This window comes from Myxocyprinus asiaticus, chromosome 21 (assembly GCF_019703515.2).
Source record: "Myxocyprinus asiaticus isolate MX2 ecotype Aquarium Trade chromosome 21, UBuf_Myxa_2, whole genome shotgun sequence".
NCBI lineage: Eukaryota > Metazoa > Chordata > Actinopteri > Cypriniformes > Catostomidae > Myxocyprinus > Myxocyprinus asiaticus.
This window is the reverse complement of record NC_059364.1, coordinates 33,422,016-33,434,400: the sequence shown is the minus strand read 5'-3', so window position 1 is coordinate 33,434,400 and position 12,385 is coordinate 33,422,016. Positions and strand designations below refer to the sequence as shown.

Sequence of the window (12,385 nt, the reverse complement as noted above, 5' to 3'; positions counted from 1 at the left end):
CAAAGGAACTGCCTGCAGAGCTCAGAGACAGGATTGTGTCGAGGCACAGACCTGGGGAAGGCTACAAAAAAACATTTGGCAGCATTGAAGGTTCCCAAGAGTACAGTGGCCTCCATAATTCTTAAATGGAAGAAGTTTGGAACAACCATGACTCTTCTTGAGCTGTCTGCCTGGCCAAACTGAGCAATCAAGGGAGAGGGGCCTTAGTAAAGAGGTGAGCAAGAACACTATGGTTACTCTGGTTGAGCTCCAGAGATCATGTGTGGAGATGGGAGAAACTTGCAGATGGACAACATCTCTGCAACATTCCACCGATCTGGACTTTATGGCAGAGTAGCCAGACAGAAGACTCTCCTCAGTGCAAGACACATAAAAAGCACCTCAGACTGTGAGAAACAAGATTCTCTGGTCTGATGAAATGAAGATTGAACTGTTTGGCCTCAATTCCACATCTAGAGGAAACCAGGCACCGCTCATCACCTGCTTAATACCATCCCAACGGTGAAGCATGGTGGTGGTAGCAAATGGCTGTCCACCAATGGTCCCCATCAAACCTGAGAGAGCTTTGAAGGATCTGCAGAGAAGAATGGCAGAAAATCCCCAAATCCAGGTGTGCAAAGCTTGTCGCATCATACCCAAAAAGACTTGAGGCTGTAATCACTGACAAAGGTGCTTTAACTAAGTACTGAGTTAAGGGTCTGAATACTTATGTCAATGTGATATTTCAGTTTTTTCTTTCTAAAAAGAAAATCTGTTGCTTCGTCATTATGGGGTATGGAGTGTAGACTGATGTGAAAAAAAAAATTATATATATATATATATATATATATATATATATATATATATATATATATATATATATATATATATATATATATATCAGCCACAACATTAAAACCACCTGCCTAATATTGTGTAGGTCCCCCTCATGCCGATAACCGCTCTGAACAACTGTGGAAGAATAGCATCTCAGAATCCTATTCTTGCAGGTTGGCGCTGTTTTGGTGGCATGAGGGGGGCTACACAATATTAGGCAGGTGGTTTGAATGTTGTGGCTGATTGGTGTATATATATTTTAGATAAAAATCTAATAAAAATAAGTAACAGTTATTCTCAATCAGAAAGAAAAACAATGTCATAATACCTTAGTAATACATTAGAAAGTCATTCTTGCCATTGTTTATGAGATTGTTATGATGTATAGTATTTCAGCTAAAAACACTTAGAATCTGGGTAAGAAATCAAGTTATTTTTTCTTATGAATGAAGTAGCATTTTGCATTTCAAAATAAACACAAAAAAAATGAAAATGTTCAACAGCATGGTTATTAATTGAAAAATAGACAAATAAATCTTCATAGGCAATAATAATAACTCACAGGTTATTAAAGGAGACAAATAATAGCTCACATCCTCCTAAAGTTGGGTTGGGTATCTTAATTATTATTAGCCTATCATTATTATTTGCACATTACATAAACAAAAAACAGTTAGCACTGCACTGGAAAAATACAGGAAAATGAAAAAATAAAACTAAAAAAAAATAATTTATACTCCATTAAAAATAAATAAGTTATATAAAATAATAAAAACAAACAACAATCAGAAGGAAAAACATCATATTTGTAAATTTTTTATTCTTGTCATTATTTATGAGTTAAAGAGACTAATATTTATTTCAGATATTTCAACTAAAACATTTGGGTAAAGAATCAAGAAATTTGTTCTTATGAATAAAGTAGCCAATTTACACTGCAAAACATAAACAAAATAAATAAATAAATAAACTGATAAAGTGCAGTTAAGGTGACGTCACAGCGGTTCCCTTGAGGTCGGCAAAGAGTGAGTGCACATGATGCTGAGCTGAACAGCTGATTCTGTGACTTTAAACAGCATGGACAGCTCCATTCCGCAAACCTAGCATCTACTGCAGTATATAAATAAAGGGCACAAGTTCCTCACTAAACGCTGCACAAGGAAGCGCACCAGCCTCGTGATGGAGCGGCTTCTTCATTCACCTGCCAGGGCTCGCGATGAGTACCGGTATCAAATGGCACGTCCTTCATCAAAACTGATCTCAAGGACTGCCTTTAACTTGGGGTCCACAACCCAACTGACAGGCAATGAAACCCTTGAATACGGGGCTAAACCAGTCGATAGCTTAGATTTTCTACAGAAATTTGCAGGTGAAATGCCTCTGAGGAAAATGAGTGAGAAAGAATTACTGCAGGGACTCAATGACCGCTTTGCGGGATTCATCGAGAAGGTTCATCACCTGGAAAACCAAAACAGAGCACTTGAGAGAGAAATTGAGGCCATTAAACTCAGAGGGAAATCCTCTGCCTCTCTCTCTAAAGAATATGAATTGGAACTCAATGACCTGAGGAAGCAAGTTCACGAGATTTCCCTTCAAAAGCATCAGATTGAGATAAATCGCCACACTCTGGAGGATGAGTTCAACACTTTGAGAGACAAGTATGAGAGAGAAGCGTGTAGTCGAGTTGATACTGAGGACAATATTTCAGTGCTGAAGAAATGCATCAGTGACGCATACTTAGCCAAAGAAGAGATGGACAGAAAAGCAAAAGCTCTTGAAGATGAAATCAGCTTTCTGAAGAAAAATCACGAGAGTGAGGTAGACGAAATGATTGCCAAAATCCAGGAAAGTCATGTGACTGCAGAAACAAATGATTTTAGTAGAAGTGATATTACTGCAGCTCTGAGAGACATCAGGATGCAACTTGAAGGTCACACCAACTCTGACATCCGATACACTAAGGAGCAGTGTTGCACACAGCTCGCCAAACTGACCAAAGCTGCTGAGGTCAACAGAGAGGCCCTCATGGCTACTAAAGCAGAGATTAATGAACACAGGAGACAGCTTCAGTCCATGAACACTGAGCTGGACTCTGTGAAAGGTGTGAGAGAGGCACTGGAAAGGCAGCTGTATGACCTCGAGCAACGGCACAATGCTGAAATCCATCATTACCAGGTAAGCAACCATCCACTTTCAAACAATATTATATCAGCAAAGCAACTTTGATCATTCTGTGTACATTGAAATAAGAGAAAGGAACAATTTATAATTTCTGAGAATTGTTTTGTGCAATCATTACACACTACTAATTCAAGATATGTGGTATGTGTTTCTTTTCTAATGGAATTCCATGCTTACATGCGGTATTTTTATCTTTGGTGCAGGACACAATCAGAGAGCTGGAATTCGAGCTGAAAAATGCTAAATATGACATGAGCAGCCACCTCATGGAGTACCAGGATCTTCTCAATGTAAAAATGGCCCTGGATGCTGAAATTTATTCTTACAGGTACTTCTTTGATTGATTATACAATAGTAATAGAGAGATAAATTTGGCAATTTTGAAATTATCTTCATTGGCTGACAATTGAGGACAACTGGACAATTAACAGACATGGTGTTCACTTTTTTTCTTGTGATCAGTTCCAAAATCTATGCAAATCAAATACATAATGCACATTTTCTGTTTTCAGATATTTTAGTGATTTTGGAATATTGTGTAAAATAATTTCATTTCATTGTTGCTCCTTTAAATGCAGCACTTTTGTCTTAAATGGTATTTGTTAACACACAAACACACACACATATAACCACCTAGCTTGGCACCATTCGGAGTAAATTCTAGAGATTGTTGTGTGTGAAAATCCCAGGAGCCAGGCGCCAGGTGCCAAAAACAAATCAAACAAAAAAAAAAACATCCAGTGAGCGGCAGTTCTGTGGATGGAAACGCCTTGTTGATGATAGAGGTCAACAGAGAATGGCCAGACTGGTTTGAACTGACAAAGTCTACGGTAACTTCACTCTGTACTAATGTGGTGAGAAGAATATAATCTCAGAATACTATTCTGAGATGCGGGTTGGCGCTGTTTTGGCGGCACGAGAGGGACCTACACAATATTAGGCAGGTGGTTTTAATGTTGTGGCTGATCAGTGTATATATATATATATATATATATATATATATATATATACACACAGTATACTATATAATCAGCATTAATTGGCCATCCTGCTGTCTATATATCGGCATCGGCCATTAAATCAAACACCAGTGTTGGGTGTAATTGATTACAAAGCAATCCATTACTGTACAGTAGTGTAAAGCCCCATACACACATGCAGCGACTTTGCCGTTGATATTGCTTGTCTCTGTCGCTAGCAGGGACTAAAAAAAAAATTTTTTTTCATTTCAGTTCATTCTGAGCCAAAACTGTATTTTTTCATTCCAGTTCAGAAGTTCTGCAGCCTCCTTTCCAAATGGTTACCGGTTAGAACAAAATAAAAGAATGGTTAAAAACGTTCTTTTTAAAATGACAGTAGAAACCTGGTCTGGAAAAACAAGCTCAAATTAAGCCACTTGCCTCACCAAAATAAGCCAAAATATGGGTTTTTTTTTTTTTCTGTGTGGTGAATTTATCAGCATAGAAATCATAACAAGCATACAGTTAATTAACAGTTTAATATAATTTTAATTACAGATCTGCTTCTCAATCAAAACCCGGCTGCATCAAATCTGAATTAATACATCATGTCTAACAATAATTCAGTTAAGACTTGGAAAGAACTGATTATCGATTATAACTGATTACCAGCATTTCATTCTGGAACAATTGAAAATCACATTGTTCCCATTTTCAGTTACGTTCTACAAAACAAATGTGTTAGTTTTCGGTTTTGATTCTTGAACCATTTTTTGTCCCTGGTCACTAGTGGGCGTTCCTACTGCTGTCACTCTATCATTATTGGTGGACCGCACTTCTCTTGAACTGATCACAGATGACATTTTGCTAGTAAAACTAAGATATCATTTGACAAGGAATCAGTTTTCTTGTCTCTAAAAATGCACATTCTGCAGGGGAGATACATCCTGCAGCAGTGCTCAATGCAACATAACATTAATAAGACGAACAGTCTAATAATGTACAAACCAAACTCACTCAGACTGCCGACAATTTCATTTCCAGACAGAATTTTTTTATTATATCCATTGATGTTGTTGCAGACAAATCATATAGAAAAGTTCACAGAAACTTTAGCTTGACTCCATTATCTCAAAGGAAACTGGTGACGAGAGCTCTAATGACAACCTCTTCACTCCTATTGGTTGTCGCTCCCAAAAGTTGCTCCTCATTTGCATAAAGTTAAACTTTTGTTAAGTTGCTGGACACGCCCACCTCTAGTTGCCATAGGTCACTGTTGCTAGTGTCGCCGGAAGTCGCCTGCTCGCATTGAAAATGAATGGGATCTAGTCATTTTGTTGCTGGAAGTCGCTGCATGTGTGTAAGGGGCTTAACACATTGCATTTAAAATTTTGTAATCAGAGTACAGTTACTGACTTCCAATTTATTAATAAAAGTTTATAACTTTTAAGTACATTACTTGGGTTACATATTTCAAAAATAATTTATGTAAAATACATTTAAAACATGTACAGGTTTAAAATGTTCAAACATAAAGTATGTATTGCGACAGCTGAAGGGCGTGTGCCTCCTGATGAGTCATTGTAAGGTAGAAACGCATGGTGCTGAGTGTATGACTTATGTGCGACAATGAACAATGAAAAATATACAGAATTTTATTTGAATTTTGTTGTGGAAAAACAAAAACTGTTCTAAAAAAAGTGTTTAAGGAAGTAACTTAAAAGTAACGTCATTAGTAATGTGATTACTTTTCAATGAAGTGACCAGTAAAGTAATCTGATTACAATTTAGAGAAGTAATTAGCAATTTGTAGTGGATTAATTTTTTGAGTAATTTACCCAACACTGTTTACCACTATTATACAGTATTTTTAAGTGTGGCTTAGGCTAATACATACTGAATTTATATATGTTATTTTTGATTATATCTGAATGTCTTTTTTTTAATTATGAAATGAACTATTTTGTTCTTGTTCCATTTTCTTTTCTACAGAAAACTTTTGGAGGGTGAAGAATCAAGGTACTCTACAATCTCAGATGCACATATTTCAGTACCATTCAGACAGTCACCCACCTATACTCTCCCTTGTGTCAAAAGGCAGGGGGTAGCAACTCGAAAAGCAGAGCCTCAGTACAAATTTATTGAAGAGATCATTACAGAGACAAACAGAGAAGATGTGGAGATATCAGACACTGGGGCTGACAAGAGTGAGGAGGGGAGAGAAGATGACAAACCAGATGAGGAGAGCAGTGAGCAAGAAACACAAGGTGACATTTCACAGGAAGCTAAAGATACTGAAGAACCAGCCATGAAGAACAGCAATGGAGGTAGCCCTGAAATAGAGGCAGAAGAAAATGAAGAAAACCTGACTGCAGAGAGTGTTGAAAGAGAGGAAGAAACAGCTGTAAACAATAAGGTAAACAAAGATATAGACACTGACTCTGAACCAACTCAAGACAAAATTTTAGCAAAAACACTTGATGAAAAAGATAAAGATGAGCAAACAGACACAAAAAGCACAGAGCACAAAGACCGGCAGGATGATTTGAAAGGAAAAATAAAAGTACTAACAGGTGCACCTGAAGAGGAAAATGTGAAGACAGATAAACCAGCTAAAGAGGTAGAGAAAGATGTCTCAAAATCAGAGCTGTTAGAAAAGCAAGTACTGCCAGAGAAATCAGCTGAAACTGGTCCAAAAGACAAACCATCTCAGAAGCCACACGAAGGTCCACAAACAACAACTCAAGAAAACACCAAGCCCAGTGAACAGGCAGTTGAGGTAACTTCTCAAAAAACTGAAGAAGTTGAACATAAAGATGCTGAAATCACATCTCAAGAATCTAAGACTGCAAAAACAGCAGAGAAAGAGAAAGAAACAGCACCAGTGAAATCTGTAGAGGTGGATACTCCCATAACGAAACCACAGCCCGCACCTGAAAATGCAGAGAGTGGAAAAAAGATTACTTTGGGAGATGATACAATGGAGGAGTCAAAGAAGAGTGGAGATGTAAGTTCCCATAAAAAGGATATTTTAGAAAATGTGAAGACAGATGAACCAGCTAAAGGAGTAGAGAAAGATGTCTCAAAATCAGAGCTGTTAGAAAAGCAAGTACTGCCAGAGAAATCAGCTGAAACTGGTCCAAAAGACAAACCATCTCAGAAGCCACACGAAGGTCCACAAACAACAACTCAAGAAAACACCAAGCCCAGTGAACAGGCAGTTGAGGTAACTTCTCAAAAAACTGAAGAAGTTGAACATAAAGATGCTGAAATCACATCTCAAATATCTAAGACCGCAAAAACAGCAGAGAAAGAGAAAGAAACAGCACCAGTGAAATCTGTAGATGTGGATACTCCCATACCGAAACCACAGCCCAAACCTGAAAATGGAGAGAGTGGAAAAAAGATTACTTCGGGAGAGGATACAATGGAGGAGTCAAAGAAAAGTGGAGATGTAAGTTCCCATAAAAAGGATATTTTAGAAAATGTGAAGACAGATGAACCAGCTAAAGGAGTAGAGAAAGATGTCTCAAAATCAGAGCTGTTAGAAAAGCAAGTACTGCCAGAGAAATCAGCTGAAACTGGTCCAAAAGACAAACCATCTCAGAAGCCACACGAAGGTCCACAAACAACAACTCAAGAAAACACCAAGCCCAGTGAACAGGCAGTTGAGGTAACTTCTCAAAAAACTGAAGAAGTTGAACATAAAGATGCTGAAATCACATCTCGAGAATCTAAGACTGCAAAAACAGCAGAGAAAGAGAAAGAAACAGCACCAGTGAAATCTGTAGAGGTGGATACTCCCATAACGAAACCACAGCCCGCACCTGAAAATGCAGAGAGTGGAAAAAAGATTACTTTGGGAGATGATACAATGGAGGAGTCAAAGAAAAGTGGAGATGTAAGTTCCCATAAAAAGGATATTTTAGAAAATGTGAAGACAGATGAACCAGCTAAAGGAGTAGAGAAAGATGTCTCAAAATCAGAGCTGTTAGAAAAGCAAGTACTGCCAGAGAAATCAGCTGAAACTGGTCCAAAAGACAAACCATCTCAGAAGCCACACGAAGGTCCACAAACAACAACTCAAGAAAACACCAAGCCCAGTGAACAGGCAGTTGAGGTAACTTCTCAAAAAACTGAAGAAGTTGAACATAAAGATGCTGAAATCACATCTCAAATATCTAAGACCGCAAAAACAGCAGAGAAAGAGAAAGAAACAGCACCAGTGAAATCTGTAGATGTGGATACTCCCATACCGAAACCACAGCCCAAACCTGAAAATGGAGAGAGTGGAAAAAAGATTACTTCGGGAGAGGATACAATGGAGGAGTCAAAGAAAAGTGGAGATGTAAGTTCCCATAAAAAGGATATTTTAGAAAATGTGAAGACAGATGAACCAGCTAAAGGAGTAGAGAAAGATGTCTCAAAATCAGAGCTGTTAGAAAAGCAAGTACTGCCAGAGAAATCAGCTGAAACTGGTCCAAAAGACAAACCATCTCAGAAGCCACACGAAGGTCCACAAACAACAACTCAAGAAAACACCAAGCCCAGTGAACAGGCAGTTGAGGTAACTTCTCAAAAAACTGAAGAAGTTGAACATAAAGATGCTGAAATCACATCTCGAGAATCTAAGACTGCAAAAACAGCAGAGAAAGAGAAAGAAACAGCACCAGTGAAATCTGTAGAGGTGGATACTCCCATAACGAAACCACAGCCCAAACCTGAAAATGCAGAGAGTGGAAAAAAGATTACTTTGGGAGATGATACAATGGAGGAGTCAAAGAAAAGTGGAGATGTAAGTTCCCATAAAAAGGATATTTTAGAAAATGTGAAGACAGATGAACCAGCTAAAGGAGTAGAGAAAGATGTCTCAAAATCAGAGCTGTTAGAAAAGCAAGTACTGCCAGAGAAATCAGCTGAAACTGGTCCAAAAGACAAACCATCTCAGAAGCCACACGAAGGTCCACAAACAACAACTCAAGAAAACACCAAGCCCAGTGAACAGGCAGTTGAGGTAACTTCTCAAAAAACTGAAGAAGTTGAACATAAAGATGCTGAAATCACATCTCAAATATCTAAGACCGCAAAAACAGCAGAGAAAGAGAAAGAAACAGCACCAGTGAAATCTGTAGAGGTGGATACTCCCATACCGAAACCACAGCCCAAACCTGAAAATGGAGAGAGTGGAAAAAAGATTACTTCGGGAGAGGATACAATGGAGGAGTCAAAGAAAAGTGGAGATGTAAGTTCCCATAAAAAGGATATTTTAGAAAATGTGAAGACAGATGAACCAGCTAAAGGAGTAGAGAAAGATGTCTCAAAATCAGAGCTGTTAGAAAAGCAAGTACTGCCAGAGAAATCAGCTGAAACTGGTCCAAAAGACAAACCATCTCAGAAGCCACACGAAGGTCCACAAACAACAACTCAAGAAAACACCAAGCCCAGTGAACAGGCAGTTGAGGTAACTTCTCAAAAAACTGAAGAAGTTGAACATAAAGATGCTGAAATCACATCTCGAGAATCTAAGACTGCAAAAACAGCAGAGAAAGAGAAAGAAACAGCACCAGTGAAATCTGTAGAGGTGGATACTCCCATAACGAAACCACAGCCCGCACCTGAAAATGCAGAGAGTGGAAAAAAGATTACTTTGGGAGATGATACAATGGAGGAGTCAAAGAAAAGTGGAGATGTAAGTTCCCATAAAAAGGATATTTTAGAAAATGTGAAGACAGATGAACCAGCTAAAGGAGTAGAGAAAGATGTCTCAAAATCAGAGCTGTTAGAAAAGCAAGTACTGCCAGAGAAATCAGCTGAAACTGGTCCAAAAGACAAACCATCTCAGAAGCCACACGAAGGTCCACAAACAACAACTCAAGAAAACACCAAGCCCAGTGAACAGGCAGTTGAGGTAACTTCTCAAAAAACTGAAGAAGTTGAACATAAAGATGCTGAAATCATATCTCAAGTAACTAAGACTGCAAAAACAGCAGAGAAAGAGAAAGAAACAGCACCAGTGAAATCTGTAGATGTGGATACTCCCATAACGAAACCACAGCCCGCACCTGAAAATGCAGAGAGTGGAAAAAAGATTACTTCGGGAGAGGATACAATGGACGAGTCAAAGAAAAGTGGAGATGTAAGTTCCCCTAAAAAGGATATTTCAGACACTGTGAACGTAGAAGCTATAAAATCTGAGCAAGGGGATACCAACAAACTAACAGATGCTGAAAAACCTGTAGATAAAAAGCAAGAGTCTCCAACAAAAAAAGAGGAACAGGAAAAAAAAACAGAAGAATCCGTAAAAAAGGAAGATAGCAACGCTGATGGATTGATAGACAGTGTGAAAACAGAAAAGAGAGAAGGTGCCAAACCAGAAAAAACACAAGAAGACATTTCAAAGGATGCAGGAGAAAAATCAAAACCTGAGTCAAAGAAACTAGAGGACATCACAAAAGATAGCAGTGAAAACAGTGTAAAAACAAGCAGAGGAGAAACAATAGTCACAGAAAAGAAGGTTGATGAAACACAGAGTAATGAAGCACCTAAAGCCAAGGAAACCAAATATGATGCAAAGCCAGAGCAAAAGGATACAAAAGAGAGCAAAGTGAAGATGCCTGAAAAAGCTGAAGGGGTGGATAGTGTAACAACCAAAGACCCTCAGACTGACAGTGGAACCACCAAAGATGTAAAAAGTGAAGAAACTGTCCCAAAAGATGACAAAGAATCAGACAGTGGCTTACATAAAGTGAAGGATGCAACTTCTGAGACATAATCCAAAACAGAGGCAAAAGCACCAGAGAAGACTGAGCAGTTTAGTAAGGAGGACAGCATGAAAATCAAAGGTTCAGATGAAAAAAAGAAAACCCTTTAATGTAGTATATAATCCTCAATAAAAGCCATCAGAAAAGGATAAAGAGCAGAAAAGATATTGGTCAAAAAATAATAAAAAAAAATAAAAAAAAACTATGAGAAATGTCTTAAAGCAAAGAGAATGAAAAATGTTAAAATATGCAAACTTGATGTAATATAAATTACTTTATGACAGATTATCTCAGTTGAGCATGAATTTTAGAAATTGCTATCTTGAAGTTTGAATGTTTTGATGCATGTGTACACTGTAAAATAGGTGTACATAATGAATGTGTGAATAATGAGGAATGTAAAAGAACAGATTTTATTTTGCTACATCCTTGCTCTGATCATCCAAATATGTATTACAACAATGCAATTTACTGAATAAACATTATTTCAGCATATCAATCTGTTTCATAGAATATTAATTAAGCTTTTGCTAAACAGTCTTCTATTGGATAAAGAGCTTACAACAGAGGAAATAGGGGTTTGGGTTTTGCCAACAGTTTGGGCAATCAGGAAATGTCATGCTTTGATGCTGCTCTTCTTTTCTTTGTTGGTAACACCTGCCAAACAGCACATATATAAACTTAAAAGTATTTTCTTTCAGCATAGCAACTATTACATTATATTTGTACAATTTATCACTAAGGAATTTGCTCTAGCGTAGGTGTTCACAAGCTTCTTTGTCAGCTAAACTCCTATTGACCTAAATTATTAACTTAAGAGTAACCCCATATTTAAAAGTAACACTAAAGAAATATGAACTTCACATCTTTGCATGTTCACTTATTTTGGTTATCTTTATTGAAGCTTTATATATACACTCACCTACCACTTTATTAGATACACCTGTACACCCACTTATTCATGTGATTACCTAATCAGCCAATTGTGTGGTAGCAGTGCAATGCATAAAATCATGCAGATATGGGTCAGGACCTTCAGTTAATGTTTAACTCAACAATCAGATTCGAGCTGACAGAAAGGCTGTGGTAACTCAGATAACCACTCTATACAATTGTAGTGAGCAGAACAGCATCTCAGAATGCACAACACTTCAAACCTTGAGGTGGATGGGCTACAACAGCAGAAGACCACGCTGGGTTCCACTTCTGTCAGGCAAGAACAGAAAGCTGAGGTTTTAATATATTACAACTTAATTCTCGTAATTTTGACTTTATTCTCAAAACATTAAGATTTTTTTTTTTGGCATGGCACTAAACCGCCGTTGTAGTAAATAGCTATTGATTTTCTGAGGTATTTTTATGTTCTTGCCCTTTTAAGGGATATAATGTTTTGGGTATGAGAAGCCATTTGCTTTGCAGTTAACACTTATTTCAAGAAGTGTAATGTTATTGAAGTATAGTTTATTGAAAAGTTCAAACATACATATAAGGACCTCTGAGGTTTTGTGGAGTCAGGGTAATAATGCTAAAGATACTGAACTCAAATCACATGGCCGACCCATTCTTCCTTTTCTGCGTGATTTAGCTAGTCGTCTGTGCTGCAAATAAAAACAAACTGCCAGTCATGCCAGCTCACTAGCCTTATTTTCCTACAGACACTCTCCCTAT

At 37.7% G+C, this 12,385-nt stretch overlaps 1 protein-coding gene across 1 annotated transcript; it reads left to right on the top strand.

Moving 5' to 3' along the window:
• The first annotated feature begins 1,995 nt into the window (after window positions 1-1,995).
• Window positions 1,996-12,379, top strand: LOC127412088 (neurofilament heavy polypeptide-like). The gene is made up of 4 exons (XM_051648143.1): window positions 1,996-2,991; window positions 3,201-3,325; window positions 5,949-8,196; window positions 9,538-12,379. The coding sequence occupies exons 1-4, from the start codon at window positions 1,996-1,998 to the stop codon at window positions 10,726-10,728; spliced, it is 4,560 nt and encodes a 1,519-aa protein (XP_051504103.1). The 3' UTR covers window positions 10,729-12,379.
• The last annotated feature ends 6 nt before the right edge of the window (window positions 12,380-12,385 follow it).